This window comes from Terrapene carolina, unplaced genomic scaffold, assembly GCF_002925995.2.
Source record: "Terrapene carolina triunguis isolate 2854851 unplaced genomic scaffold, T_m_triunguis-2.0 Scaffold58, whole genome shotgun sequence".
Lineage (NCBI taxonomy): Eukaryota > Metazoa > Chordata > Testudines > Emydidae > Terrapene > Terrapene triunguis.
Genome location: NW_020664409.1, coordinates 101,538,029 through 101,565,359, shown reverse-complemented (window position 1 = coordinate 101,565,359; position 27,331 = coordinate 101,538,029). Strand labels below are relative to the sequence as shown.

The window sequence follows — 27,331 nt, the reverse complement described above, 5'->3', positions numbered from 1 at the left end:
CATTAAACAATTAAGGGCTTTTATAGCAGTTGTTAAAAATAAAGGATATAATATGATACACTTTAGTACTACAGTACGTAAAATACTGGAAGAGAAACAGAACTGCATTTTCAAATTCCAAAGCTGATTTCATCGTTGACTAGGCACATTGGTGAATATAATAGTCTAAGCAGTCCATAATAATCACGACAGAAGTCCCTGGAAAAGAGGAAAACAAAATACGTTTATGTACATCAGGAAACAAATAATTATTACTGACTCTCTGGAGACTGTCAGATTACAGGCAGTGGAAACAGATAATTGGAAATACAATAAATGTATGTAGATTTATGGAAAAGAATGCAAAAAAGGAGCTAATTGTTTAAATTTAGTACACAGATGACAATAAAGCCTGCGTGCAATATGGAAAAATTAATAATTATATGATTAATCAATTGTTAAGATATTATTCACTTATGCTATTGGATTTGACTCTAGTGATATGCAGTGATTGACCAAGAGATGTGAGAACATAAAATTCTACACTGAATGAACTAGCTCTTCTTAGTAATTAAGTTTGTCACACTGAAACAGGATTATCTAATATCTAAACTACCTTCCTTGGTAGGTTATTCCATTATTCCAAAGAAAGCTGGAGATATAATAGAGGAAAATAAGGTCAAAGTGTGCTATTTTAGAAAGTAATGAGAAAAGATTTATACTGAAAATACTGAACCTATAAAAGGGTCTAAAATTCTGCTTCAATGTAGTTTCAGTTTTTTGTTTTTGACAAAAAAAGATGCGCAATCAAATCCTTGCAGAAAGATCAAAAATATGGACATAAATTATAAAAATATTCCCTATCCAAATATTTTTAAAATATAGTGATGCTATGGTCACTATTCACAAGGGTTCTTCTGTGTAGAAGTCTGTGTAGATTTAGATAAAGTCATAATAAGAGCTATTAACTAAAATTGGGCTGAAGTGTGTAAGGGCTGCAGTTTTCATTTGATTGGTTCAAAAATTGCATATCGATTAACATCAGACTTTTTATACAACCTTAACTCTTACACTGAAACTATTTTTTTAAAAGCTATTTTGAGGATATGGACAAAAATCATGTTAACGTAGTAATTAAGTGTTTGACCCAGAAAGCTATGAACTTTCAGAGAAGACAGCTTCAACATACCCCCACTCTATTGTGCCTAGGCATGACAGCAGCTGTAAGAGTCAGCCTTGCTCACTAATTTTGGATCTCTCTAATTATTCTGGCCAAGGCAGATAGAAGTCTCAGCTGAACTTTTTAACGTTTACAAGTCTTATGGGGCCTTTTGGCTAAATCTTAAACTAAGTCTTGAATTTGTTCCAGCAAACTTTGCATGTGCAAATGCAGGTTTTGTATATGCAAATGAAGAGACCTCCTAATGTTACTGTGTTAAACAGTAACTATGTATGCATTATTTAAAAATATATAGCTCCATTTATACTACAAATTGCAAATTAAAGGCACCAAGTTGCTGAAAGCTCCAGGAGCCATTTATTAATCAATTAACCTGGAATTTAAATGTTTCTTATGGGCTTAGTATCTAGAACTACCATTCAAAGTAGGAAATAAACCCCTCAAAAGTTAAAAGTTTCTGTCCTAGTTTCTGTCATTTTTTTTTTATAGCACAGCACATAAATCTGGGTGAATTATTTTTTAACCTAGTATCTGACTAACCTCATTAGAAACAGTAATCCACAGCAAACATGCACACAAGCAGTAGATTCAAGCTCTGTAAATACATTTTTAAGGGATTTGACTTTCCCCTTCACCAGTATTCAACATGTTTCTTGTGCAGAAATGTTCATTTTGGTTCACCAAGTCATCCTGTACCAATTTTTTTTCCTATCAAACTATTCTCCACGAAGTTATTCTCAGAAAAATTATAGATTGGGACCTCTCTGATAGAATCTGTCAACATGACTTTCTATCAGGATTGAAGTTCTCTGTGGGGGACTGATGGCATAAAATTATACTCATTTCCTTCTACGTTCCTCTATTAGATCAGCAATTCCTTTACCTAGTTAGCTGAAATTGATATTTCAAAGTTAATTCTTAATCTGAAGAATAGAAAGAATCCAACAACAGATAGGGGCACAATGGGACAGTTCAGTATTAAGCTTTACATGTCAGACTGCCTGAAAAAAGGTACTTTTCTTTTTGGCAGACTCTTAAAGTAACTTCATAATTCAAAACAATCACTGCCCTCAGTGATTATTTAAGGATTAACCCAGAGCCTCGCTAAGTCATTGGCAGTCTTTCCATTGGTTTCAATGGGTTTTGAATTAGGCCCTTAAAATTCTTTTCTCTGGTACATCATTGATCAGAGAGTTTAAAATATACGAATAGGTACATACCAGAGCATCAACAGATTTAGGTTTTTGTTCTCTTGGCTCCCCAAGACGTTTAGCGTTTCCTGACAAGAGAAAAGATCTGTTTACTAAATACAGAAGAAGACTTTAAAATATAAACTACAAACAAACAATTCAAATTAAACTATAATTAAAAAGACAAACTGAATCTTCAAGGAAAAGCTTTTGAAAACATTTGTAATGTTTAAGCACTGTTCTCAGTTACTAGAATTTATGGAAAAAGAAGATATTACAAGCTACTAGTTATGAGGTTTTACATTTGTTTAATAGGGAATAGTTTGTCCAAATTAAACTGACTGATCTAAGGCTTTTTAGATTACTAAAACAAATTAAACTTTTTAAAATGAGAATTTAGGTGAGCTTAAAGCCTTTCTAAAATCTAAAATGAAACTTTCTAATTTGTATCCTCCCTGATTTTATTGGTTATATTAAGATAAATTAAGTGAGATTAAAATCTTATTTGATTTATTTACCTTTGCAAATGAAGACCGTTTTAAGGGTTACACATCCTCTGCCTCTGACGAAAGCGACCTCAATTAGTCAAGTCAGAAAGTCTTTAAAAGCTTTGTGTTTATTGCTTCCAGCACGGAGCGAGGTGGTCATTAAGGTACCAAAATTCTCATAAAAATTCCAAAGTTGCACTAGTGAAAAAATGCTCAACAAGATGAAAACTAGTCACATCTTTTTCAGAAAATTCATTAGCTATTTTAAACCATTTTTAACCAAGATTATTTTTTTTATATGTGGCATTCAAGCAGATCCATACCATTTGGATATTTAACCAGCATTTAAATCTATCGTGAGTATATAAATGTACATTTAGGTTTATACCATTTTTAAAAAAAAAAAGCTGTACAGTGTTTAGTATGAGTGTTTTATGTTGATCATTGTTAGATGAATTTCTCCCTGTTTACTACTATTTATGAAGGTTTATTATAAAATAAACTAAAGCATAAAATTACTCTCACACACACTGATTTTCTTTCAAAAGTTTATTTAGTATCAAGCAAGAGTAAATTTTGCTTAACACTACAGAACATTTCAAGACTTGAGTTACAAAATACCACATTATTTGCATTTGTAATTTGCTTCCCTTTTTACGCATGTTTGCAAGAGAAAAAACTAGCAAAATGGTTGAAAAATAAAACTAAAAGAATTAAATTGCTGAAAAACCTTTAAAATAAAAGGTTACGCTTATGTTAAAAGAATGGATTAACATATTTAGTAAACCTAGTTTTTGTTTAACACTAGTTAATCAGAGGTTATTTTTTTGATCACCTATTTTTCAAATACAGTCTGGAAATAACAAAGTTCCTTGTTTTACATATCTTTCTGTCCAGGTTGTTCTTTCAACAAAATAGTTTAAGTTCAGTCCAGCCGTTCAATTTTTAAGCACTTTGATTTACTAAAAAGGGATTGTTTATAGAAAAAAATTACTTGGAACAGTATACAGGACTGGTGGAGATTGGATATTTCACAACATCAGACAGTACAATCAGTATCTGGCATATGGCTGGTCTCTGTAGATTCCCTTTGTTGTCCTTGCTGAAGGTGCCTTGTGTCTTGAGTTGGTCCATTCTTCTTGCCCTGAAACAAAGAAAAGCAATCATAATTAGACCTTTCCTAATGATCATTGTGGCAGTGTTTGTTTTTACTTATAATGTTTTTTAGTTTAATTTTGGAGTTCAGTGCTTTTGCACTGATAGTTGTAGCGAATGAAGTCTAATCTTTAGCCAAAGATCTGGTGAACTTCCCCACACTGCTTTTCCACCATGCCTCAGTTCTGACTGGGATTAGCTGGGGGTGAGAATGTGTTTAGGCACCTATGATATTCAATATGGCCTCTAATGAGGCTGAAAAGAAGAGTGCAACTTTGGTGGTAGATTGTGTTGTGCGTACTTATCCTAACAGGACCTGGAGTAAGAACATGACATTCTATGTAGGCTACTGAACAGCTATAAATCTCTCCCCCCTCCAACTTCTTTTGGTCACTACCAATTTAGGATTACTTTGAATTAGAAAGCTACAAGTGAAAAGTTTCATAATTCCACTATGAACACCTGTGGCTGCCCTTCTGAAAACACAACCTAACACAGCATTTCAGATAACAGTGGATTTCACAGAAACAAATACATTTCCTGTAAAGCGCAAGATCTACAGAGCTGGATTTTTTTGTAATAAACTTCAAAGAGCAAAGGAAATTGCTTTCCTCGCTTGTAACAACAAAATGAATAAACACACAAATAAAGATTTTCACAACACACACTGAACTGTATTATTAACAATAATAATGGACCAAATCAGAGTTCTAATGTGTTAGACATAGAAACACATAGCTCCCCAAGGTGCTAACAATCTTACTGCAAATCTCGAAATATGATGAGGTACACTTAACATTTTGTACTAAACTTCTGGTAAACAAGTTTGCCCTGACAAATAACAAGCTATCAGTTTTAAGTAACAAAAGATTTAATGAGAAAATTTTATTTTTTTTACCTTAAATACTGTAATGCTACAAAATGTTACATCTTGTGTCCTGCATTAGGCAGGTTGTAAGCTTTATCACTATTGATTTTTCCCTTAGTGAGATACTCTGAGAAATCAGACCCCTACTGTCAAACAGTTAACTTTAATGCTGAAATATACAATGATTTAAGCAATGCAGTCCACAGAGACCAGTTTAAAGAACTGTGAGGGGCAAAAATTGCTTGAAGTGACCTCCTCTTTTGATGCACTCATCTAATCAATTACTTTCCCTCAAGTTACTTGCATCAATTCCAGTAGATGACATGTGGCAAACTTATATGTTCAAAGTGTTTGTTATGACAAACAAATCTTAGCTGAGGTCATCATTGCTTTAGGGAGGAGACATCGTAAAATGCACTTCAAAAGATATACCAGGAAATGGTTTTCAGTTATGTTCTAAAGAATGTCATAACATCCATTAACCACAGTCATGATTCACTTGCACCAGTCACTGGCAATTCATGAGTTTTTGAGCTTCCTGACTGATCGAAAACTGCATTTCTCTGATCTCTAGCCAGAGGTATGAAGTAAAGGTGCCTTTTAACATGCTTTATGCTTCTAATCCATAACAGATTCCTTTAATTAAACCTGTCACCGCTGCACTTCTGATTTGAAAAAATTAATCCTATCATTGTGGCATATGCTTTTTGCTTTATTATGTGTTGTCTTGCCTTCACACAAGTACTCCAGTACCCTTGTGTCTATTACATACCTAAAATACTTTATAACTTTTATATAATTACTACCTGCTTGAGTTTACAGAACTGGAGCTTGGAAATTAATTTATACACCAAAAGACCACAAACTAAGTGTGCAATGTGCTCAATTCAGCCCTGATTCAGCAAAGAACTTAAGCATATGCTCAAGTCCCACTGACTTCAATGAGTCTTAAGCACATGCTTTACATTAAGCATATGCTTAGGTACTCTGCTGAATTGAGGTTTTATGGCCCAATTCTTTGCCATCCTTACTCACACTAAATATTATTGTACGCTGAAAATAATCCCATTGATTTGGGGGAATGTAGTAAATAGGAGTAAGGGTGGACAATCTAGCCCTTAGTGCTTATTTTTACTGTTATATGGCAAAGATAGCAAACAAAATTACAAAAAACAACAACACCCCCTTATCCCCCCCGAAACAAACCAACAAATATGTCTCAGTAACCATAAATCTTCAACGTCTAAAACAATGGGACTCCAGACCAGCACAAGAGTTGATGCAAGTGGATCCTGATGCAGGATTGCAGCATTCTTCATAAAAAAAATTTTTGTTTTAAATTGATTTTTTTCAAAATTCTTTAAAATACACTGATAATTCCACTTACAAAGCTACTCACCATAAGAATCATATGTTTCCTCACTAAGTCCATGTCCATAATCATAGTAATCTGTTCCACTGTATGAAAAAAAAGACAGACAACGTAAGTAATGCTGTTAGAAATGTAGTGTTAAGCAACATGTCTTAAATCATGATGGACTAGATTCACAAGGGACTTAGGCACTTTGCCTTTTTAGGTGCCAAAGTCCCTCATTTAGGTGGCAGTGACATTCAAAAAACCATTGTTTAGCTGCCACCTGATGCTGCCGGTGCCTAAGTTTCTGCCAGAAGGCATGCAAAATCATCTAAATCTTGACACTGCGCAGCTGCTCGGTGCCCTAGCTTATTTTACAGGGACAACATCCCACAATGCTTTTATGGTCCAGACGTTCATAACTATGTATAACCTTTTGTATGATTATTGCTTTAAAAAATATTTTACATGTGATCAAATGCCTACGGCAGGGGTAGGCAATCTATGGCACATGTGCCGAAGGCGGCACGCGAGCTGATTTTCAGTGGCACTCACATTGCCCGGGTCCTGGCCACTGGTCTGGGGGGCTCTGCATTTTAATTTAATTTTAAATGAAGCTTCTTAAACATTTAAGAAATCTTATTTACTTTACATACAAAAATAGTTTAGTTATTTGTTATAGACTTATAGAAAGAGACCTAAAAATGTTAAAATGTATTACTGGCACACGAAACCTTAAATCAGAGTGAATAAATGAAGACTCGGCACACTACTTCTGAAAGGTTGCCGACCCCTGGCCTACGGGATGTTTGCAGGACACTAAGCAACAAATAAGAAACACCATTTAAAATACAAAATGGGTGATTGTGGTAGTTTGGTATCCAGTAGCCAGATAAATCCAGAGCCAGTGTGGAACACATGGCTATTTGGAAAGTAACTAAATTACAAACTGCTACAACCAAAGCCTTGTCTTCACTAGGAAAAAGGCTGTGTTCTTATCTTATGTTGGCTAACAAGTGCTAACTAACACAAAGTAAAATCCAAGTCAATCCAAAGCAATTTGTAGTTTTAACAGGAGTTCGCAGGTAGAGGTAAATGCCAGGCTCTCACATAATCTTTTTATGTACAGAGTAAACAATACATGTATTGCAGTTGCATTTAACTTGCAGAAAGAACTACAGAGCTGAGACAGGTAATGAAATAGAGTTGTCAAATTTTGGAAAATACCTGGGCCAAAAGTGTAAAAATTCAGACATATGCAAATACAAAACAATAAGAGCAGTGAATGAGTCTCTGTTATTGCCAGTCTAAAGCTGCCTGAACTAAAAATTCTGCTAGTGTCTGCACTGTAAAATTCTGAAGACCTATATAAGAGCTAAAATTCTCATCTATGGTTTGTCAGCCCACGTGATACAGACCTGTATATTAAGGACAAAAATGTGAAGCATACAAAGTAGCATAAATTTGTCCTGCAACAGTTCAGTGATAAAACAATCTTAGTTTTGACAATCAAGAACTTTAAATTGACATTCTCTATCATTTCACACAGCATCAGATTATTTATTGTAAGACTGTCATCAAGTCTAGAGGTCTATAGCAGCTGAGCCCCATCCCTGTGCCTGTCAATCCTGTCAGAATTACTTTTGCAGTGTTTCATTTCACAGACCTAAAATGTCTATTAAACAAAAAATGACTCACATTTTATGGCATGTAAACCGCAAAACCAATCAACACTGGAAGGGAGAAAATCACTTATTTGCATTATAAGTACATCAAAATTTAACTTTATTACCTGACAGACTGTTCAGCATTAATAATCAGGTCAAATAATAATGTAAAGTGCTCAAAGTTGCTTAAGGAAGTGCAATGCTCTCTCTCTTCCCTGCACCCTCTCCTCTCAGGCTCTATAACAAAATAATGCTGCTAAGCCCTTGCATGACTGACTTCTGTCTGAACTTGAGAGTCTATAAACAAATATGAAATTTTACACAAGAGGGCAATGGAATGTTTGTAACACGGTGAACATATTTTGTGTAAATGGTTGTAGGGAGAACTGAGGAAAGGAGAAAATATAAAAAACGGTAAGACTACCTATATATCGCAGGCCTTCCTATAAATGGAGCCACGTGAAATTCTTTTATTTTTATAATTTTTTCATTTTATTTTTTGGGAATTTCGCGTTATTTTGTTTTATCCCCAAACCCTCACAATCCGCCCCCTTTGCCCTCTGTTGTAATAACTGGGCCTACACATTTACACGCATTGTAAACTTAATTGTAAGACATGACAGTTTATAAAATGTCATGTTAACTTATAACGACAAATGGAAAAACGGTGCAAAAGGGACACAAAAAGACTAAATTAGTCCAAACAAAAAGGCCTATTGATATAACTCAAGGACTGAGTTAACATCATGTCTGGTAAACAAGAGAAGTGTTGGACCAGAAATCAATGAACAATATGAGGTCTAATTAATGAACAAAATAATGAGAGAATGGGCTATTCCACCTATCACTCCATTTGTTTTTTTTAAAAGAAAAATACTTTTTGGGGAAAATTAAGGGAAGAACAGAAGCAAATGCTGGCTGACTGAAGAACTAGAAAAGGGGAAGGAGGGAGCTTCACCATGACAACTGTCACTCCCACTGTTTCATTGGATCCCTGACCTTCTTTGTCCTAATCCTGAGAAATGTCCTGACCAGGCTGGGCCAGAGAGAGGGAGCCAAATTTCATTGTCACTCCACTGGCTCCGGCTAAGTCTCCAAATACCACCTGGTAAGTGAGACTTTGCCATCCCCCTCTCCATGTGTCCTTTTTCCTTCCCCACCTTATTTCTTTTCTTTCCTATCTCTCCTTTTCCTTGTGTCTAAGAGGAGTCTGGCTTAGCTGGCCAAGACTGTATATTTTGCAACACCGCTGTGAGCCTTTGACCAGAAAAGGGCAGCTAAATGCAATTCCCTGAACAGCCCAACATTGGTACAAGTTTGCCAGGTCTCAATATGGCTAATAAGATCACATGCTGTGCCCGTGTTTCTCCAGCAGTGAGGCTGCAAGTGAGTCAGCACCAGAGACAGAGGCTGCATTTTCTATCTTTGCTGTTCTCTTCTTTCCCCTCTTGTGTGTTTTTGTCTTGCTTTGTCTTCTAGAAAACAGGACTGGACTTCAAATAACAACAGCGACAATGATAGCTCCAGCCCATTTCAACTCACTTTTTCTCATTTCCCTAGAAAGGACAGTTATTGCCATTTTAAATGCCACCGAAAAGACTATAATATGGGGTAGGGTGAGGGGAGGGTTTCCTTTTAAAAACTCTTTCTAGCTAAAGGGAAAGGGAACACGGGTTGTTGTTAGAATAAAATTTACTTAATACTCTATATGTTAAATGCTTTAACTGTTTTTTTTCTCTTTTCTGTATCTTTAATTAAAGATTAAAAGGAATTTTAATGGTGTGTTTGTCAATGGTTCTAAGCAGGCTGAGGGCTCTGTACACAAAATCCTGAATCTTGTTTAACACTGTTAATGTTGGACATTGACAGGGTCATGGTAACACCTTTGACTCCTTGGGCCTCTTTATAACATCTACATTAATATAACACCTCTCCCCCCAACAACCCTGACTCCACCTGCCCCCCCAACCCTTGCCCCTCTGAGCCTTAGACATCCCTCCCCTGCCTGCCTCGACTCCTCCAACCTCTGCCTGAGGTCCAGGCACCATTGTCTCAATACCCAACCCGTGCCCTGACTCCTCTGCAGTGATGCCTAGTGCCCAGCCAGGACTCATCACTCCATCCCATGGAAGGAGGGGAAAATACAGTGCCACGACTCCCTTTATGGTCGTGCTCAGGAGAGGTTAAGCACCCGCTTTTCCTAGCTCCCTCACCACAATGGCTGCCTCACTCAGGTGTCTGTCTCTCTCCTGCAGTCTTCATGCGGCTGCCAAATCCTCCTGCCAGTCCTGCCTCAGTACGCACAGTACACATGCACCATGAATGCATGTGATCCCGGCAGGCCCTTCCCCAGGCTGGTGCACTCCATAAAATGATCCTATTAGCTCACTGTTTGTACCTGTGGGTGCTGACACTGGCCACTGAATCTCCCATGGTTAATAAGAAGCTTCGTCTTTTTGTTTTATAGACAAAAAGTCTATTTTCGAGTCTCTTTTCATAGAAAACCTTTCCTATGAAAAGAGACTCGAGGAGCTTGGTTTGTTTAGCCTAACCAAAAGAAGGCTGAGGGGGGATATGATTGCTCTCTTTAAATATATCAAAGGGATAAATACCAGGGAGGGAGAGGAATTATTTCAGCTCAGTGCTAATGTGGACACGAGAACGAATGGATATAAACTGGCCGTGGGGAAATTTAGGCTTGAAATTAGACGAAGGTTTCTAACAGTCAGAGGGGTGAAATTTTGGAACAGCCTCCCGAGGGAAACGGTGGGGGCAAATGACCTCTCTGGCTTCAAGATTAGGCTAGATAAGTTTATGGAGGGAATGGTTTGATGGGATTACGTGATTCTAATCAATTAGGCAATAACGGCCATCGCTGGTAAAATGAGGGTCTGGCTAGAGATTCTTGCCTGTATGCTCGGGGTTCTGCTGATCGCCATATTTGGGGTCGGGAAGGAATTTTCCTCCAGGGTAGATTGGCAGTGGCCCTGGAGGTTTTTCGCCTTCCTCCGCAGCATAGGGCAGGGGTCGCAAGCTGGAAGATTCTCTGCGACTTGAAGTCTTTAGATCACGATCTCAGGACGTCAACAGCAGAGTTAAGGGAAAGTGGGGGGGTCAGTTTTTGTGGCCTGCATCATGCGGGGGGTCAGACTAGATGACCATATTGGTCCCTTCTGACCTTAAAGTCTATGAGTCTATGAGTTTTTTGTTTTCATTTTATATGTAGTTTTTTTGTTTTATTTCTGGTTATTGTGTATTTGAGAAAAATATGGGGCTCTACCTCTATAACTGCAGACTTTAAGCAATGCTTGAATTCAAAAGCTAACACCCCGTATTTTCTTGGATTAATTAGTATATATCCATCCTCTTTGGAAGCATCTCATATAAAATATGAAGGTACTAAAATCACCTACAGAAGAACTGTCTCATCCAGGAGCAAAAGATTTAGTTTTTGATAACTTTCCTTTTATAGATATTTACTTATAGATCAGGGGTCGGCAACCTACAGCACGCGTGCCAAAGTTGGCATGCGAGCCGATTTTTCCTGGCACGCGGCGTGGGCTGCCGGCTCCTGCCAGCTAGGGTCCCGCCGCGGGTCCAACTCAGCACCCGCTGCTGGCCTGGGGTTCCTTCCCCCAGGCTAGCAGCGGGCTGAGATCCCAGCTGGCAGGAGCCTGCAGCCAAAACCCCAGAGCGGGGTCGGGCTGAGCCGCTGGTCCCACTCAGCACCCGCTGCCGGCCTGGGTGAAGGAACCACAGGCTGGCAGTGGGCTGAGACCTCAGCTGGCAGGAGCTGGGGGCAGAAACCCCGCAGTGGCCGCAGGCCGAGCCAGTCGCTGCTCTGGGGTTCTGGCTGCTGGCCCCTTGCCAGCAGGCATCCCTACCGCGCAGCTTCACTCACCTTGCTTCCGGTTGGAGGCTCCCTTGCAGACAGGGTCCAGGCCTCCAGCCCTGCTCAGGCCTACCAGCCACCTACTCCACTCACCTCAGCTTCCAATCTTGGTTTCCAGCCCTTGCTCAGCCTGCTTTCGGGCCTGGAGTCCCAGCAGGCCACCCTGGGCTCTGCTCCTGGCCTTGGATCAGTCCTCTTCAGCCTCCCTGCTGTGGCCCACTGTCCCCAGCCTGGGACAGTGAGGGTTGCACGCCAGGCAAGAGGGGGTGCAGCTCAGCAACCCATCTTAAAATTGCTTCTCTTAGACCACACTGCCTTGGACCTTGTGCCTGCTTTCTATTGCCATTTTTTGTCCCACTGAGAGTTGAAGGGAATATTTGACAAAATGGCAGCTCCTAAGAAAGCGAAGCTAGATGTCCGATCATTTCAGCCTGCTTGGACAGATGCATTTGGATTTATTGAAAAGAAGGACCGTGCTATTTGTGCTTTCTGTTATGAAGGTGTTGTTTGTCGCACATCAAGTGTTCGACGACATTTTGAAACGAAGCACGAGAAAACCTTTCTTGATGAAGCAGACAAGACTGAATCAATCAAAAAGGCAGTAGCAGCCTATGAGAAGCAAAGCAGTGTTTTTAAAAGCTTAAGTGTAAGTAAAAATCAAGCTACAGAAGGAAGTTACAAGATTGCACAGTGCATTGCAAAAAACGGAAAGCCGTTTACAGATGGGGATATATAAAAGAAGTTTTTCTCAGCAGTTCAGAGATTTTGTTCAATGATTTGCCAAATAAAGATACAATCATATCTAGAATAAAAGAACTGCCCGTCTCTGCCAGAACAGTTGAGAGACTCATAAGTGAAATGGCAGAAAACATTAAGGAAAAGCAGACGACTGCATTGAAAGACACAGCAGTGTTTAGTGTTGCAGTTGATGAGAGCGTGGATATAAACGACGTTCCACGTTTGGCAATTGTTGCAAGATACTGTGCTTCCGATGAAATCCAAGAGGAACTTTGTTGCCTAAAACCCCTGCATGGCACAACAAAGGGAGAAGATATACTGGAAAGTTTTGTAAACCATTTTGAAGAACGAGGAGTTGATGTCAGAAAAATATTTTGTGTGACAACAGATGGTGCTCCTGCCATGGTTGGAAAATAGAAGGGATTTATAAAGTTACTTGAAGATCAAATTGGCCATCCGACAGTCAAATTTCACTGTATCATCCATCAAGAAAACCTGTGTGCAAAAATTTCTAATTCAGAGCTTAATAATGTGATGAATACAGTGGTGCGAATTGTGAATTTCCTTGTTGCTCGATCTGCTTTGACTCACAGACAATTTCAAGCACTGCTAGAAGAGATGGACAGTGCTTATAACAACATCCCACTTCACAGCAACATTCGGTGGCTAAGTCGTGGCAAGGTTTTGGTGCGCTTTGTAAACTGTTTTGAGGCAATCAAGGCCTTTTTGTCGGAAAAAGAACAAAGCTACCCCGAACTGGATGATGACAAATGGCTGTATAAGCTCATGTTCCTAACTGATATCACTGCTCACCTGAACGAACTCAACCTCTGTCTCCAGGGTGCAGGGCAAACAGTTCTGGATCTTTATGAAGCCTGGAAAGCATTTGTTGTGAAACTAGCAGTTTTTTCTAGGGTTATTCAAACTTCTACTTTCCGCTACTTCCAACACATAAAAGAGCTACTGACACGTTGCACTGTCAGTGTCGATGAGATTGGAAAGTACATGCAAGAACTGGAATCAGAATTTTCTGACAGATTTCAAGATTTCCAGCGATTTGGCCCAATGCTTTCTTTTCTAATTAAACCTGAAAAGTTCAACGAAAGCGACTTGGATTTGTCTGTATTTCAGTGGATGGGTGTTGAAGATTTCGAAATGCAACTCATTCAGTTAAAAAGCTCAGAATTGTGGACATCAAAGTTTGTGGATCTGCGGAGCGCACTTGAAGCTACCGAGAGAGATCGTGGGGCCTCTATTCTGACCTGCTGGACGTCCCTGCCAGTGAAATTTAACTGTTTGAAGAAAATTGCATTTGCAATGCTTTCAGCATTTGGATCCACATACCTGTGTGAACAGGTATTTTCACACATGAAATCTGTCCTCTGTCCCTCTCGGAGCCGGTTAACAACTGATCACTCAGAAGCCTGTGTGCAGCTTAAAGTATCCAAATACGTGCCAGACATTGGAAAACGCAGCAAGGAAAAGCAAGGGCAAGGATCACACTAAACTGATAAGATCTGCATTTTAATTTAATTTTAAATAAAGCTTCTGAAACATTTTGAAAACCTTGTTTACTTTACATATAACAGTAGTTTGGTTATATATTATAGACTTATAGAGAGACCTTCTAAAAAGCGTTAAAATGTATTACTGGCACCCGAAGCCTTAAATTAGAGTGTATAAATGAAGATTCGGCACACCACTGCTGAAAGGTTGCCAACCCACTTTAGATATTTACTATTGACAGAGCTGAGCACATTTCACAAAGAGTCTGCTCTATTATAACTTAAGGTTCCTTTCAAATTAAATGTTTTAATTCATTAGCTGAAACAATCAAGTAATTTCTATTTTTATGGCCATCACATTCCTCACAACGGGTATAATTTACACCTATGCAGAGGACCCATGGTAAGCCTGTTATGCGAATAAAGGGATCTTTGGTTTCCAAAACTCTCAAACACTTTCAAAAGCATTAAAATATAAAATAATTAACTAAATAAAAAGTTTAATTCTCTGAATTTGTAAACAATCTGGATGCACATCTTTTTCACATGTTAGAGCAACAAGTGCGTCAGCATTTAAAGATGCTGGTCAAAGATTGCCTAAAGTTTGTATTTGTTTTTAAATGGTCTAAATCAAGAGCATTGGAATGGGAGGGGGAAATCTGAAACCCGCTTTGTCAATATTTCAGTATTGCTGAATAATTTTTAAAATACGAAAATTTTCTTTCCTGACAATTTTCTTTCTGAGATTTTCTATGCTGCCCAGATGTCTGAGAATAGCTCCTTCCTACCAGCAGATGGAGACAGTACTCTGAAACTTTTTTGGTGATGTCTGCTCTGATTATAAATAGGGCCCTACCAAATTCTCGGCCATGAAAAACATGTCACAGCCTGTGAAATCTGGTCTCCCCCCATGAAATCTGGTCTTTTGTGTGCTTTTACCCTATACTATACAGATTTCACAGGGGAGGCCAGTGTTTCTCAAATTGGGATCTGACCTAAAAGGGGGTTGCAGGGGGGCTGCAAGGTTATTTTAGGGGGGGAGAGGCATGGTATTGCCACCCTTATTTCTGCGCTGCCTTCAGAGCCGGGCACCCAGCTCTGAAGGCAGCTCCCCACCAACAGCAGTGCAGAAGTAAGGGTGGCAATACCATACCATGGCATCCTTACTTCTGCACTGCTGCTGGAGGCGGCTCTGCCTTCAGAGCTGGGATCCAAGCCAGCAGCTGCCGCTCTCCAGCTCTGAAGGCAGCACTACTGCCAGCAGCAGCACAGAAGTAAGGGTAGCAGTTTTGCAATCCCCCCTACAATAACCTTGTGATCCTTCCATAACTTCTTTTTGGGTCAGGACCCCTACAATTACAAGACTGTGAAATTTCAGATTTAAATAGTTGAAATCATGAAATTTATGATTTTTTAAAATCCTATGACTGTGAAATTGACCAAAATGGACTGTGAATTTGGTAGGGCCCTATTTATAAATATATTGCTCACCCATGTTGGCTGAAGCTTTGAAAGCACTAAGGCCATATTTTCTCAACAATATATAACTTCATGTAATTGGGGAAGGGATAGCTTAGTGGGTTAAGCATTGGCCTGCTAAACTCAGGGTTGTGAGTTCAATCCTTGAGGGGACCATTTAGGGATCTGGGGCAAAAATCTGTCTGGGGATTGGTCCTGCTTTGAGCAATGGGTTAGACTAGATGACCTCCTGGAGGTCCCTTCTAACCTTGATATTCTATGAACTTTAATTCTGAATCTAGTCTGACTGCCATTAGAATTTTAACTATCTACCAGATGCTTCTGTACATTCATATATCTAATATCTACATCTGTTTGTGTGTATGTAACTACCAGGATTTTGATAGTACAAGTGTAGTATCTTAGGCTGAAGGGAAGGGAGAGCCTGAAATATAGTAAAGAAAATTAAATTATTAGGTAGGAAAAAAATCCCATTCTCTTTGATTTTCTGTGCCAACCTAAAAACTTGGAACCTCACAAAGCAGTATGTACACAACAGTATGAAGGGATTAGCATCCAACAATAGACTTCAGTATGCTGCTCCTAATTGCTGAGGTCTGGACATTAATCCTATAATGCTTAGAAAGAGTGTGAAGTGAGACCCAAGTAAGTAGTTTACATATTGCCAAGAGGGTAGTGTCTAATTTCTCTGTTTAAGAAGTCACCACTGATCAAGCAGAGTGAGCTTTGAGAGATTCTGTCACTTCCTTATCACCACACAAGTAAGCCACTTGGATGAACTGTTTTATCCAAGTAAACAACATGGTACATAATGTGGACCTGCAATAGCCTGTCCTTTCCTGGTGCAGTGTGAAAAATGTGTCTCTAATGAACTGAATTTATAAGTATAGAAGATTGTGTAGAACAGGGCCTAAGTTCTCCAATTCTTTTTGCTGTGCAGACTGCTTCTAAAAATAAAACTTTGGTAGACCATAGCTACAGAGTGATTTTTCATTCAGATACAAACAACAGTTTAGTAAAAAGCAACAGAGGGTCCTGTGGCACCTTTAAGACTAACAGAGGTATTGGAGCATAAGCTTTCGTGGGTGAATGCCCACTTCATCAACAGTTTAGTAAGGGCTTTCAGCACCAAGCTCATGCCTCAAAGAGAAATGGCAGCTTGATTGCTGGCTTTAACAACAGCCTGTTATTGCTGGAGATGGCTGGATGTTCCCTAAGTGACAGTTATCTCCAGAAGAGTGGACTTATAAAGGGCTGGCATTCATTCCCAAGTCCAGCCCATCTTGTAAGGATATTTGCTATCTGGACAATCAGAGGATCAGTACCTTTACATCAACACCAGACAGTGAACATATTCCATATTTTTGCATAGTGTACATGGGTGTACTCTAGAAATATACTACTGTTGATGAATTGGGATATAATGACCCTTTAAGGCTGATGAAAGAATCCTCCAGGATCAGTATTACCACATATCAAGGTATTCTCTAACAGACCATGTTACAGGGGGGCATGATTGCTGAGGGAGAGGAAGTAGTCTCAGAATGGCAGTTCGTAGTTTGGGGAGAAACCCAGACTGTTAACTCTGATAGGGCTGGTCACTGGAGTGCAAAGAGAAGAATATTCTGGAAGCCCTTTTTCCCAGTCAGTGCCTAGAGGTTGCTTTGAAGTGTACTTCATAGGCAGCCAGTTGGTAGTTCTGGGCTAGTGCAAGGCATGGTGGAAGAAGTGACAAGTAATCCATTGTTTGTTGCTTTTGCTTGTTATTTTGCAATATCAATACTATGGTTGTTTGGTTTTTTACAGGCTTTGAGGCTGACCCCTTTGGGGAGAGGTCAGGATAGCTTTAGAAAGAGTAGCTGAGGAAAGCCAGTGGCAGGAAAATTTTAATTTGTTTTTGAAAAGAGCTTTATGGGTTATGTCCAGTAAATTCCTGCTCAAGGAGACATACCCAAACTAGCACTGACTGAGCTAACTTGCTGAAAATAGAGTGCAGCCACAGAAGTGCAAGTGGCTGGAAGAGCTAACCACTTGAGTATGGGCCTAGCATCTTGGACAGGTATGTATCAGGGGGCTACCACTGCCACTTGCACCACTGTGGCTACACTCTATTTTTAGCACCTTAGATTGATCAGAGTGGGTCTTGATCATAGGTATGTCTCCTTGAGCTGAAATGTATACTTCTATGCTGGAGTGTAGACATACTCTATGTATGTGGACTCTTTTGTTTGGCCTGCTACAGTCTGATAGCACGGAACAAGCGAACTAGGGAACAAATGGCCTGTCAAAACAACTGTCTTATTTGTTCTGCCACCACTGTTACGACAATGTCTGACAAACCCTCTTCCCATGTCTTGCCCTCTCAATAGTTATGTCCTAAACCTAAAGTGAGTTAGATCTTCCTGTGTGAGTGGTCCTTATATTAAGAGATTTTCCCAGCAGTGAATTGTGAGAAATGTGTCCTGGATTTTCCTGTGGGGGAATCCTCACATCTCGTTTACTGCCTTGAACATTCTAGGGTTGAACTCCTTCCGAGCTTCTTGTGTTCTTCTAGATCATCAGTGCCTCTTATGGACACTGCAACCAGACATGTATGTGGTAGTGTGTTCTATCATAAAGGTAGGATCAGGCTGATGAGAGGTACCATTTTTTTATGTCTTCTGTGTTAAAGATACAATGTTTTCCATCTGCTGGAGTGAGAAATGACTGCCCAGGTTAAACCAACTCGCCTGTCATACAAACAAGATGACATCACTGAAAATATTTCAGCATATTGTCTTTATCTGCTGACAGAGATGAACTGTAGCCAAGCATGTGGACTGGTACAGATGATCAAAGATAGCTGCTGGTTCATGACTCATTAAAAATAGAGTTTAGATACTATTAACCCCCTCTCAATTCCCCCCCGCCCTGCCATGTTGAAAAAAATTAAGGTTGCAAAGTCAAGCACTCAAAAATTTAGGAAATGTGAGAATTAAGGTTGCTTCCGGAAAACTTAGTTCAGGCCCATGTCCATATGCATTTTCACAGTCTTGAATTACATGATCGCATACTATTTTTACCACAGGACCTCGGCTTGCTTTCTTCAGTGCCGACGACAGACCTGCTCTGGGACTGAATCGGAGCCTTGCAATGGAAATTTATTTTTCCTTACTCTCATTCTTGGAAACAGCTGAACTGTTTTATCTGAAAATTTTCAAAATAATTTAGCCTGACACGCCCTCAGCATGGAAAATTTCAACCCAAACTGTTAAAGTTTGGCAGCGTCATAAGGAACTGAAAACAGGGTCTTATAATGCGAAGTGTCAGACAACCTTGGTGATAGGCAGTGCCACCAGTCCTGCCTTTAATAACCATTGTGGCCTTAACAAATTTATTGTTCAGCATGGTATATGAAGTCCAGGATTTTTAATACTCGACTATTAATTACAGTCGTCAGATGCTGCTATTAAAAATTTTGTGAGTCAAAATACACACAAAACACATCTAACAGTGTAGGCTGTTAGATCTTGAAGAAATGCTATATTGTTATTGGATGCAACTATTTTAGAAATTTTTGAATATAGCACTAAAATTTGTGCTCTCCCTTGGTTTCTGACTAGAGCCACAGAACTGCTGCCCTACAATGATGCCCACAAATATTAGAAAGTGAACATTAAAAGGCTTTCATTTTTTTCTTCAGCTGCTGTAGATAAGGTGCTCCTACTTGGGAGTCCTATTTCCCACTGCAAAATATTAATGCTGTACAAAATGTTGAGAAGGGCAGCAGAAAGGACATATGAAGTAGAGGTCATTGACACTAGTTCCTATCACACTGCCAGTAGGCAACTGGCTTTATAAGTGTCCCATGCTGCAGAGGAAGACATACCATGACCAAATTCTTCCCTGAGTAGCAGCCTTCTCTCCTACTGTGTGTGTCATTCACAGGACATCTATACATGCCGGTGACCTGAGAAAGCTAAACCAGGAAGGAGGTAATGAGGAGCTACTGAATCGACAGCTAAGCATACAAGATCATTGTAAAGGCTGACCAAGCTATCAATATTTTTGCTTATAGCAATGTGCCATTCTGGTTCCATTAGACTCTGAAGGGACACAACTAAAATAGGTCATTTGTTCTAAAGGGTAATAATGGCTGACACTGCTCTGTTATCCACACATAGCTTCTGATAATACATGTGTTATGTGGGCAGTGCAGGATGGTGGGTTTTGCCATTTACCCATCTTTGCATGTTATCTAAAATTGATCGTGAGGTTATTCCCACTTGCACAGCATCCATTTTGAATAGAATACCGACCAGGGCAATAGGAGCTGTGGCCACTTTAGCCCCCTTGTTATCCCTATTTGGCATTGTACACGGTCTAAAAGTTGCAGTTGCAGCTATTGGTGAGGCTTCCCTCCATTAAAATATTCCATAAACAGAAACTATGCAATCAAAATTGGTTAAGCATAACATGTACCCAATACAAATTCATAAAAGAAAGGAAATGCCAAGTTTTGGACACCACTTAGCTGTACCTAATGTGCATCGCATGAGTGATAAACCAAGGCTTGAACCTTGGACCTACAGCACCACAGCACAGACCTCTACCACTAGAGCTAACTTAAGGAGAAACTCAGTAGCCTGTTATTCTTTAGTGAGCCAGCCATTACAGAGGGACCGAGCATGCACTTTTGCAATGAGTTACACTGTCATCTCACATGAGCCATCTATTGTAAAGCGAATAAACCCCTTGAGGGCACTATGACACACTTCCCCTATTAGATGAATATAATGGTCTTCTCTGCACCCTCTGATCCCAGCTCAAAAGAGTGTAAATTTTGGGTGTATAAACTATATAATGTTTTCAACTCTCTCTCTTAACTCCCCGACTTTCACCCATTTGCCTAACAACCCATAAAAGACAATTTCCCAAAGACGACATAAACCAGCTCTGCCTCTGCTCATAAGTGAAGTTTCATATCTTTTTTTTTATAGCTATGGCAACTCCCCCAGCCCTTTCCAATTTGCTGTTTTTTTCCCTCCCAAATGAAAGTTTATTTGAATCACTGCATCTAAAAAGAGACTCGACTATTTCCGAAAAGAAAGTGTTCAAAAGGGTCAGAAAGTAAAACTGCAAAATTTCACCCAGCTCTAGTGAAAACCATCAACATGTTGAATGTGAATATGCAAACTACTTTATCTTTGAAAAAATGTGGTCTTGGTAGAAATTCTGGTGCATTTTTTGTAGCATTTAGAGATTGAACTGAACTTTTAGATTCAGGACTTTTTTCTTCCATAGGGCAGCATCTGGTGCTTGAAGTTGAGAAAGTTAAATTGCACACTTTACTTTGAATATCGTATCACTTTATTGGGAACACACAAACTTTCAAAGAACAGGAATAGGCAGATGGCTCATTAAAGCCTGTTCTTATAACCATTATTTGTTATTCCTACAACAAGTCAACCAATCATTTTAACACCAAGCAGTACATTTTTGAAGAGATGTGCAGAGAGAGATTTAGTCAAATAATTCCCTCTGATAGTGGGAGTTGTATAGCTCAATCTCTGCACAATGGTTTGAAAACTTACCCACAAACAACTGTCTAGGCGATCACAACCATAGTATCCAAAGTCCAGCTCCACAAATGGAATTAGACTTTTAAGCCCCAGTTTTAGGCACCACTGCAATCCAGAAAACTGCTTGGCTGCTGTGTAGCCCAGTAGACATGCAAATTCACTTGTGCCTAAATTTTCATTGTAAAAGTTCCCTAGTCACTTAAGTTTTTACTTCTGGGCGTGCATGCTGCTGCCTCACTCTAGGTTTCTGGATGCCTCTCTCACACCTAAGCCCCGGTGCAATCCACAAATCAGGAAAAGACAGACATTCACCCATGTATCTTGCCTGAGAGGCCCAATTTCGTAGGCATGCTTACAGTCCCATTCAAAATCCAGGTGGAAATGCAGGTAATGGCGCCTCCCTTATAATTTTTAGCCCTGTGCTCAGGTCACTCACCCAGGCTGTGGGAGAGAGAGGTTCAATTCCCACTTCTGCCTGATAGGGAGAAAGGTTTTGAACACGGGGATCTCAGCTCTCAGGCGAGTGCCCAAACCACTGGGCAATGCCATATTCTGCCATGGAGACCCTCAGTTTCTCCTGTTGAAGATATTCCCTTTTGGACACAGAATTAGAGTCACTGGAGCAGAGACACTGGATCTCCCACATGGGTGTCCTAACCCCAGTCTATACAGTCATTCATTCTCTCTCTCTCCCTGGCCCAATGACTAAGTATGCCCCGACTCAGGCACATAACTCCTTGATAGGAGTGTGGCTTAGGACACCCCTTCTGGTCAGCATCTCCTATTGGCTAGTTTAGGGATCACCCTGCCTAGTGTGCTGGATTTTGTGGATCCCACCCATATGTGCCTATTTCTTCTTTTCATTGTATAGGGAGCCTAGGCACCTAATCTAGCCTTTGTGGGTCCCATTATTGTTCCAGTGATTTTCTAGGCACTTAAGACCTTTTGTGGTTCCGGGCTCATGTGCCTAAAGAAAAGCTATACTCCAAGATTTCTCTCTTCAAAAAAGTGTCCTGTTACTTGTTGAACTGAAAATTACTTGCTCTAGATTCATCTTTGGCAGTTTTCTAAACTTCAGCTATCTTATCTTTTGTGTCAAAATGTTTTGCAGTTAGTTCAAGTTGTCTAAAGATATTTTTAATCCACAGTGCTTTTTTAATTAGTTACTATTATAAATATCTGCAATGTATAAGTCCTGAAGATCTCACATTTTAAGATTACTAGCTTATTAACATCTTTCTTAAGTAGAGGTCACACTTCACCTATCCTTTCCTAATGATTTCAGCTCTCCAGTAAGCAAAGGAGAAATTCTTATGTCCTATTGATTCTCTTCCACCTTACCTGCATGGTGATAATTCAGACAGAGGTTCAAAAAACTGTATCTGGGCAAAACTGAAGAATTTGTGCAATATGAATGAGTTAAGTTTGCAATCAGAACTTTTTTTTTGCATTTCCTGAATACTTAAAATATGACCGTAATGTTCTTGTATTTGTATTATAATTATAGCAAATAAAAAAATCTATAGCAGTTCTCCAAACTGATTTATTTTATTTATTTTTAGATATATCCTAAAACAAAGTTCAGGGAGTATTACTTAAATCATTTATCGCATACAGGCTAGATTTTGTTTTTTTTCCAACAGTTGAATTTTCAGGCTTATAAAACAGTCTATTCAGTATCACTAACGCTAACTAAAAATACTCCTAATATTTATTTTATTTAGTAGCTCCCTCATTTGCATCTTGGACTACCATTTGTTTGATTATCCCTCATCCGCTTTCCCCTATTTTCTGAAATATCATATGGTATGTTAGCCTCACGACTTCCATTATCATTAGTCTCTGCTAACTTCCTATGCAATAATTTGGAAGTTTATCCCTTTGTAGCATTCCAACTGCTCTACATTTTATAATGTTTACTAAATTTGCAGACTAATCATTTTGCAAAGCATCAAACACTTTTCTTAATCTCAAATTATTTGCTAGATTTGGGGCAAAATTTTCAAAAGCACATAAGTTATTTAGAAGCCTCTGGCTAGATCCACAGAAAGGTATTTAGGTGCCTACTCCATCATCTAGGCCTTTTTATAGACTAGACACAATAAGAATTAAGGGTACGTCTAAAGTTCAAGTTAGGGCTGTGGTATCAAGGTTGAGGAGACATATTTGTGCTAGCTCTCATTGAGCTAGTCAGCTAAAAATATAGTATAGCCACAGTAATGCCCTTGAGTAAGTGCCTCTGGTGTCAGCTGGGCACGAGTTAGGGTGGCTAGCACGTCTTGCAGCTATTAGCTCAACGAGAGCTAGAGCAAGTATTTGTCCTCGAGTTCAAAGTGCAGACATACCCTTAAAAGCAAGTCACAAGACACAGCAGATTCATTTTCAATTAGAAGCTACAGTACTATCCATGAACATAAGAACGGCCATACTGGGTCAGACCAAAGGTCCATCCAGCCCAGTATCCTGTCTACCGACAGTGACCAATGCCAGGTGTCCCAGAGGGAGTGAACCTAACAGGTAATGATCAAGTGATTGCTCTCCTGCCGTCCATCTCCACCCTCTGACAAACAGAGGCTAGGACACCATTCATTACCCATCCTGGCTAATAGCCATTAATGGACTTAACCTTTATGAATTTATCTAGTTCTCTTTTAAACTCTGTTATAGTCCTAGCCTTCATAACCTCCTCAGGCAAAGAGTTCGGCAGGTTGACTGTGCGCCGTGTGAAGAAGAACTTCCTTTTATTTGTTTTAAACCTGCTGCCCATTAATTTCATTTGGTGGCCCCTAGTTCTTATATTATGGGAACAAGTAAATAACTTTTCCTTATTCACTTCTTTCACACCACTCATGATTTTATATACCTCTATCATATCCCCCCTTAGTCTCCTCTTTTCCAAGCTGAAAAGTCCTAGCCTCTAATCTCTCCTCATAGGGGACCCGTTCCAAACCCCTAATCATTTTAGTTGCCCTTCTCTGAACCTTTTCTAATGCCAGTATATCTTTTTTGAGATAAGGAAACCACATCTGTATGCAGTATTCAAGATGTGGGCGTACCATGGATTTATATAAGGGCAATAAGATATTCTCCGTCTTATTCTCTATCCCTTTTTGAATGATTCCTAACATCCTGTTTGCTTTTTTGACTGCCACTGTACACTGGGGGGACATCTTCAGAGAACTATCCACGATGACTCCAAGATCTCTTTCCTGATTTGTTGTAGCTAAATTAGCCCCCATCATATTGTATGTATAGTTGGGGTTATTTTTTCCAATGTGCATTATTTTACATTTCTCCACATTAAATTTCATTTGCCATTTTGTTGCTCAATCACTTAGTTTGGGGAGATCTTTTTGAAGTTCTTCAGTCTGCTTTGGTCTTAACTATCTTAAGCAGTTTAGTATCATCTGCAAACTTTGCCACCTCACTGTTTACCCCTTTCTCCAGATAATTTATGAATAAATTGAATAGGATTGGTCCTAGGACGGACCCTTGGGGAACACCACTAGTTACCCTTCTCCGTTCTGAAAATTTACAATTTATTCCTACCCTTTGTTCCCTGTCTTTTAACCAGTTCTCAATCCATGAAAGGATCTTCCCTCTTATCCCATGACAACTTAATTTACGAAAGAGCCTTTGGTGAGGGACCTTGCAAAGGCTTTCTGGATCCCCCGTTTGTCCATTTTGTTGACCTCTTCAAAGAACTCTAATAGATTAGTAAGACATGATTTCCTTTTACAGAAACCATGTTGACTTTTGCCCAACAATTTATGTTCTTCTATGTGTCTGACAATTTTATTCTTTACTATTGTTTCAACTAATTTGCCCGGTACTGACGTTAGACTTACCAGTCTGTAATTGCGGGGATCACCTCTAGAGCCCTTTTTAAATATTGGCATTAGATTAGCGATCTTCCAGTCATTGGGTACAGAAGCCGATTTAAAGGACAGGTTACAAACCATAGTAAATAGTTCCACAATTTCACATTTGAGTTCTTTCAGAACCCTTGGGTGAATGCCATCTGGTCCAGGTGACTTGTTACTGTTAAGTTTATCAATTAATTCCAAAATCTCCTCTAGTGACACTTCAATCTGTGACAATTCCTCAGATTTGTCACCTACAAAGGACGGCTCAGGTTTGGAAATCTCCCTAACATCCTCAGCCGTGAAGACTGAAGCAAAGAATTCATTTAGTTTCTCTGCAATTACTTTATCATCTTTAAGTGCTCCTTTTGTATCTCGATTGTCCAGGGGCCCCACTGGTTGTTTAGCAGGCTTCCTGATTCTGATGTACTTAAAAAACATTTTGTTATTACCTTTGGAGTTTTTGGCTAGCTGTTCTTCAAACTCCTTTTTGGCTTTTCTTATTATATTTTTACACTTAATTTGGCAGTGTTTATGCTCCTTTCTATTTACCTCACTAGGATTTGAGTTCTACTTTTTAAATATGCCTTTTTATCTCTCACTGCTTCTTTTACATGGTTGTTAAGCCACGGTGGCTCTTTTTTAGTTCTTTTACTGTGTTTTTTAATTTGGGGGTATACATTTAAGTTGGGCCTCTATTATGGTGTCCTTGAAAAGTGTCCATGCAGCTTACAGGGATTTCACTCTAGTCACTGTACCTTTTAATTTCTGTTTAACTAACCTCCTCATTTTTGCATAGTTCCCCTTTCTGAAATTAAATGTCACAGTGTTGGGCTGTTGAGGTGTTCTTCCCACCACAGGAATGTTAAATGTTATTATATTATGGTCACTCTTTCCAAACGGTCCTGTTATAGTTACCTCTTGGACCAGCTCCTGCGCTCCACTCAGGACTAAATTGAGAATTGCCGCTCCCCTTGTGGGTTCCTGTACCAGCTGCTCCAAGAAGCAGTCATTTAAAGTATCGAGAAATTTTGTCTCTGCATTTCGTCCTGAGGTGACATGTACCCGGTCAATATAGGGATAATTAAAATCCCCCACTATTATCGAGTTCTTTATTTTGATAGCCTCTCTAATCTCCCTTAGCATTTCATCGTCACTATCACTGTCCTGGTTGGTTGGTCGATAATAGATTTCTACTGTTATATTATTATTAGAGCATGGAATTACTATCCATAGAGATTCTATGGAACATGTGGATTCATTTAAGATTTTTATTTCATTTGATTCTACATTTTCTTTCACATATAGTGCCACTCCCCCCCCGGCATGACCTGTTCTGTCCTGCTGATATATTTTGTACCCCAGAATGATTGTGTCCCATTGATTGTCTCCACTCCACCAGGTTTCTGTGTTGCCTATTATATCAATATCCTCCTTTATCACAAGGAACTCTAATTCACCCATCTTATTATTTAGACTTCTAGCATTTGTGTACAAACACTTTAAAAACTTGTCACTGTTTATTGGTCTGCCCTTTTCTGATGTGTCAGATTCTTTTTTATGTGAATGTTTCTCATCTGGTCTGGCCCAAACTTTATCCTCTTCCATCCTCTGCTCCTGACTAAAACCTAGAGAATCTCTATCAATATGCTCTCCTCTAAGAGAAGTCTCTGTCTGATCCACGTGCTCCTCTGCAGCAATCGGCTTTCCCCCATCCCTTAGTTTAAAAACTGCTCTGCAACCTTTTTAGTGTTAAGTGCCAGCAGTCTGGATCCACTTTGGTTTAGGTGGAGCCCATCCTTCCTGTATGGGCTCCCCCTATCCCAAAAGTTTCCCCAGTTCCTAATCAATCTAAACCCCTCCTCTCTACACCATAGTGTCATCCACGCATTGAGACTCTGAAGCTCTGCCTGCCTACATGTGGAACAGGAAGCATTTCTGAGAATGCTACCATAGAGGTCCTGGATTTCAGTCTCTTTCCTAGCAGCCTAAATTTGGCCTCCAGAACGTCTCTCCTACCCTTCCCTATGTCATTGGTACCTACATGTACCACGACCACCGGCTCCTCCCCAAAACTACACATAAGTCTATCTAGATGCCTCGAGAGATCTACAACCTTCGCACCAGGCAGGCAAGTCACCATACGGTTCTCCCAGTCATCACAAACCCAGCTAGCTATGTTTCTAATGATCGAATCTCCCATTACTAACACCTGCCTTTTCCTAATGACTGGAGTTCCCTCCCCGGGAGAGATAACCTCAGTGCGAGAGGATACCCCAACATCATCTGGAAGGAAGGTCCCAACTATGGGAAGGTTTCCCTCTGCTGCTGTTGATTGCTCTTTTTCCCTGAGCCTTTCATTCTCCTTAACAGCACAGGGGCTGTCTGACCGGAGGTGGGACAAATCTACAG

At 39.6% G+C, this 27,331-nt stretch overlaps 1 protein-coding gene across 1 annotated transcript in view; it reads right to left on the bottom strand.

Annotated features, from left to right (window-relative positions):
• Positions 1–3,422: 3,422 nt before the first annotated feature.
• Positions 3,423–27,331, bottom strand: part of KHDRBS3 (KH RNA binding domain containing, signal transduction associated 3) — a 213,009-nt gene continuing 189,100 nt past the window's right edge. The window contains exons 8-9 of the mRNA XM_026659267.2: positions 6,260–6,318; positions 3,423–3,981 (exon numbers count right to left, since the gene is read on the bottom strand). Coding sequence (XP_026515052.1) covers positions 3,890–3,981; positions 6,260–6,318 — 151 coding nt within the window. The 3' untranslated portion in view covers positions 3,423–3,889. The remainder of the gene's footprint in view (positions 3,982–6,259; positions 6,319–27,331) is intronic.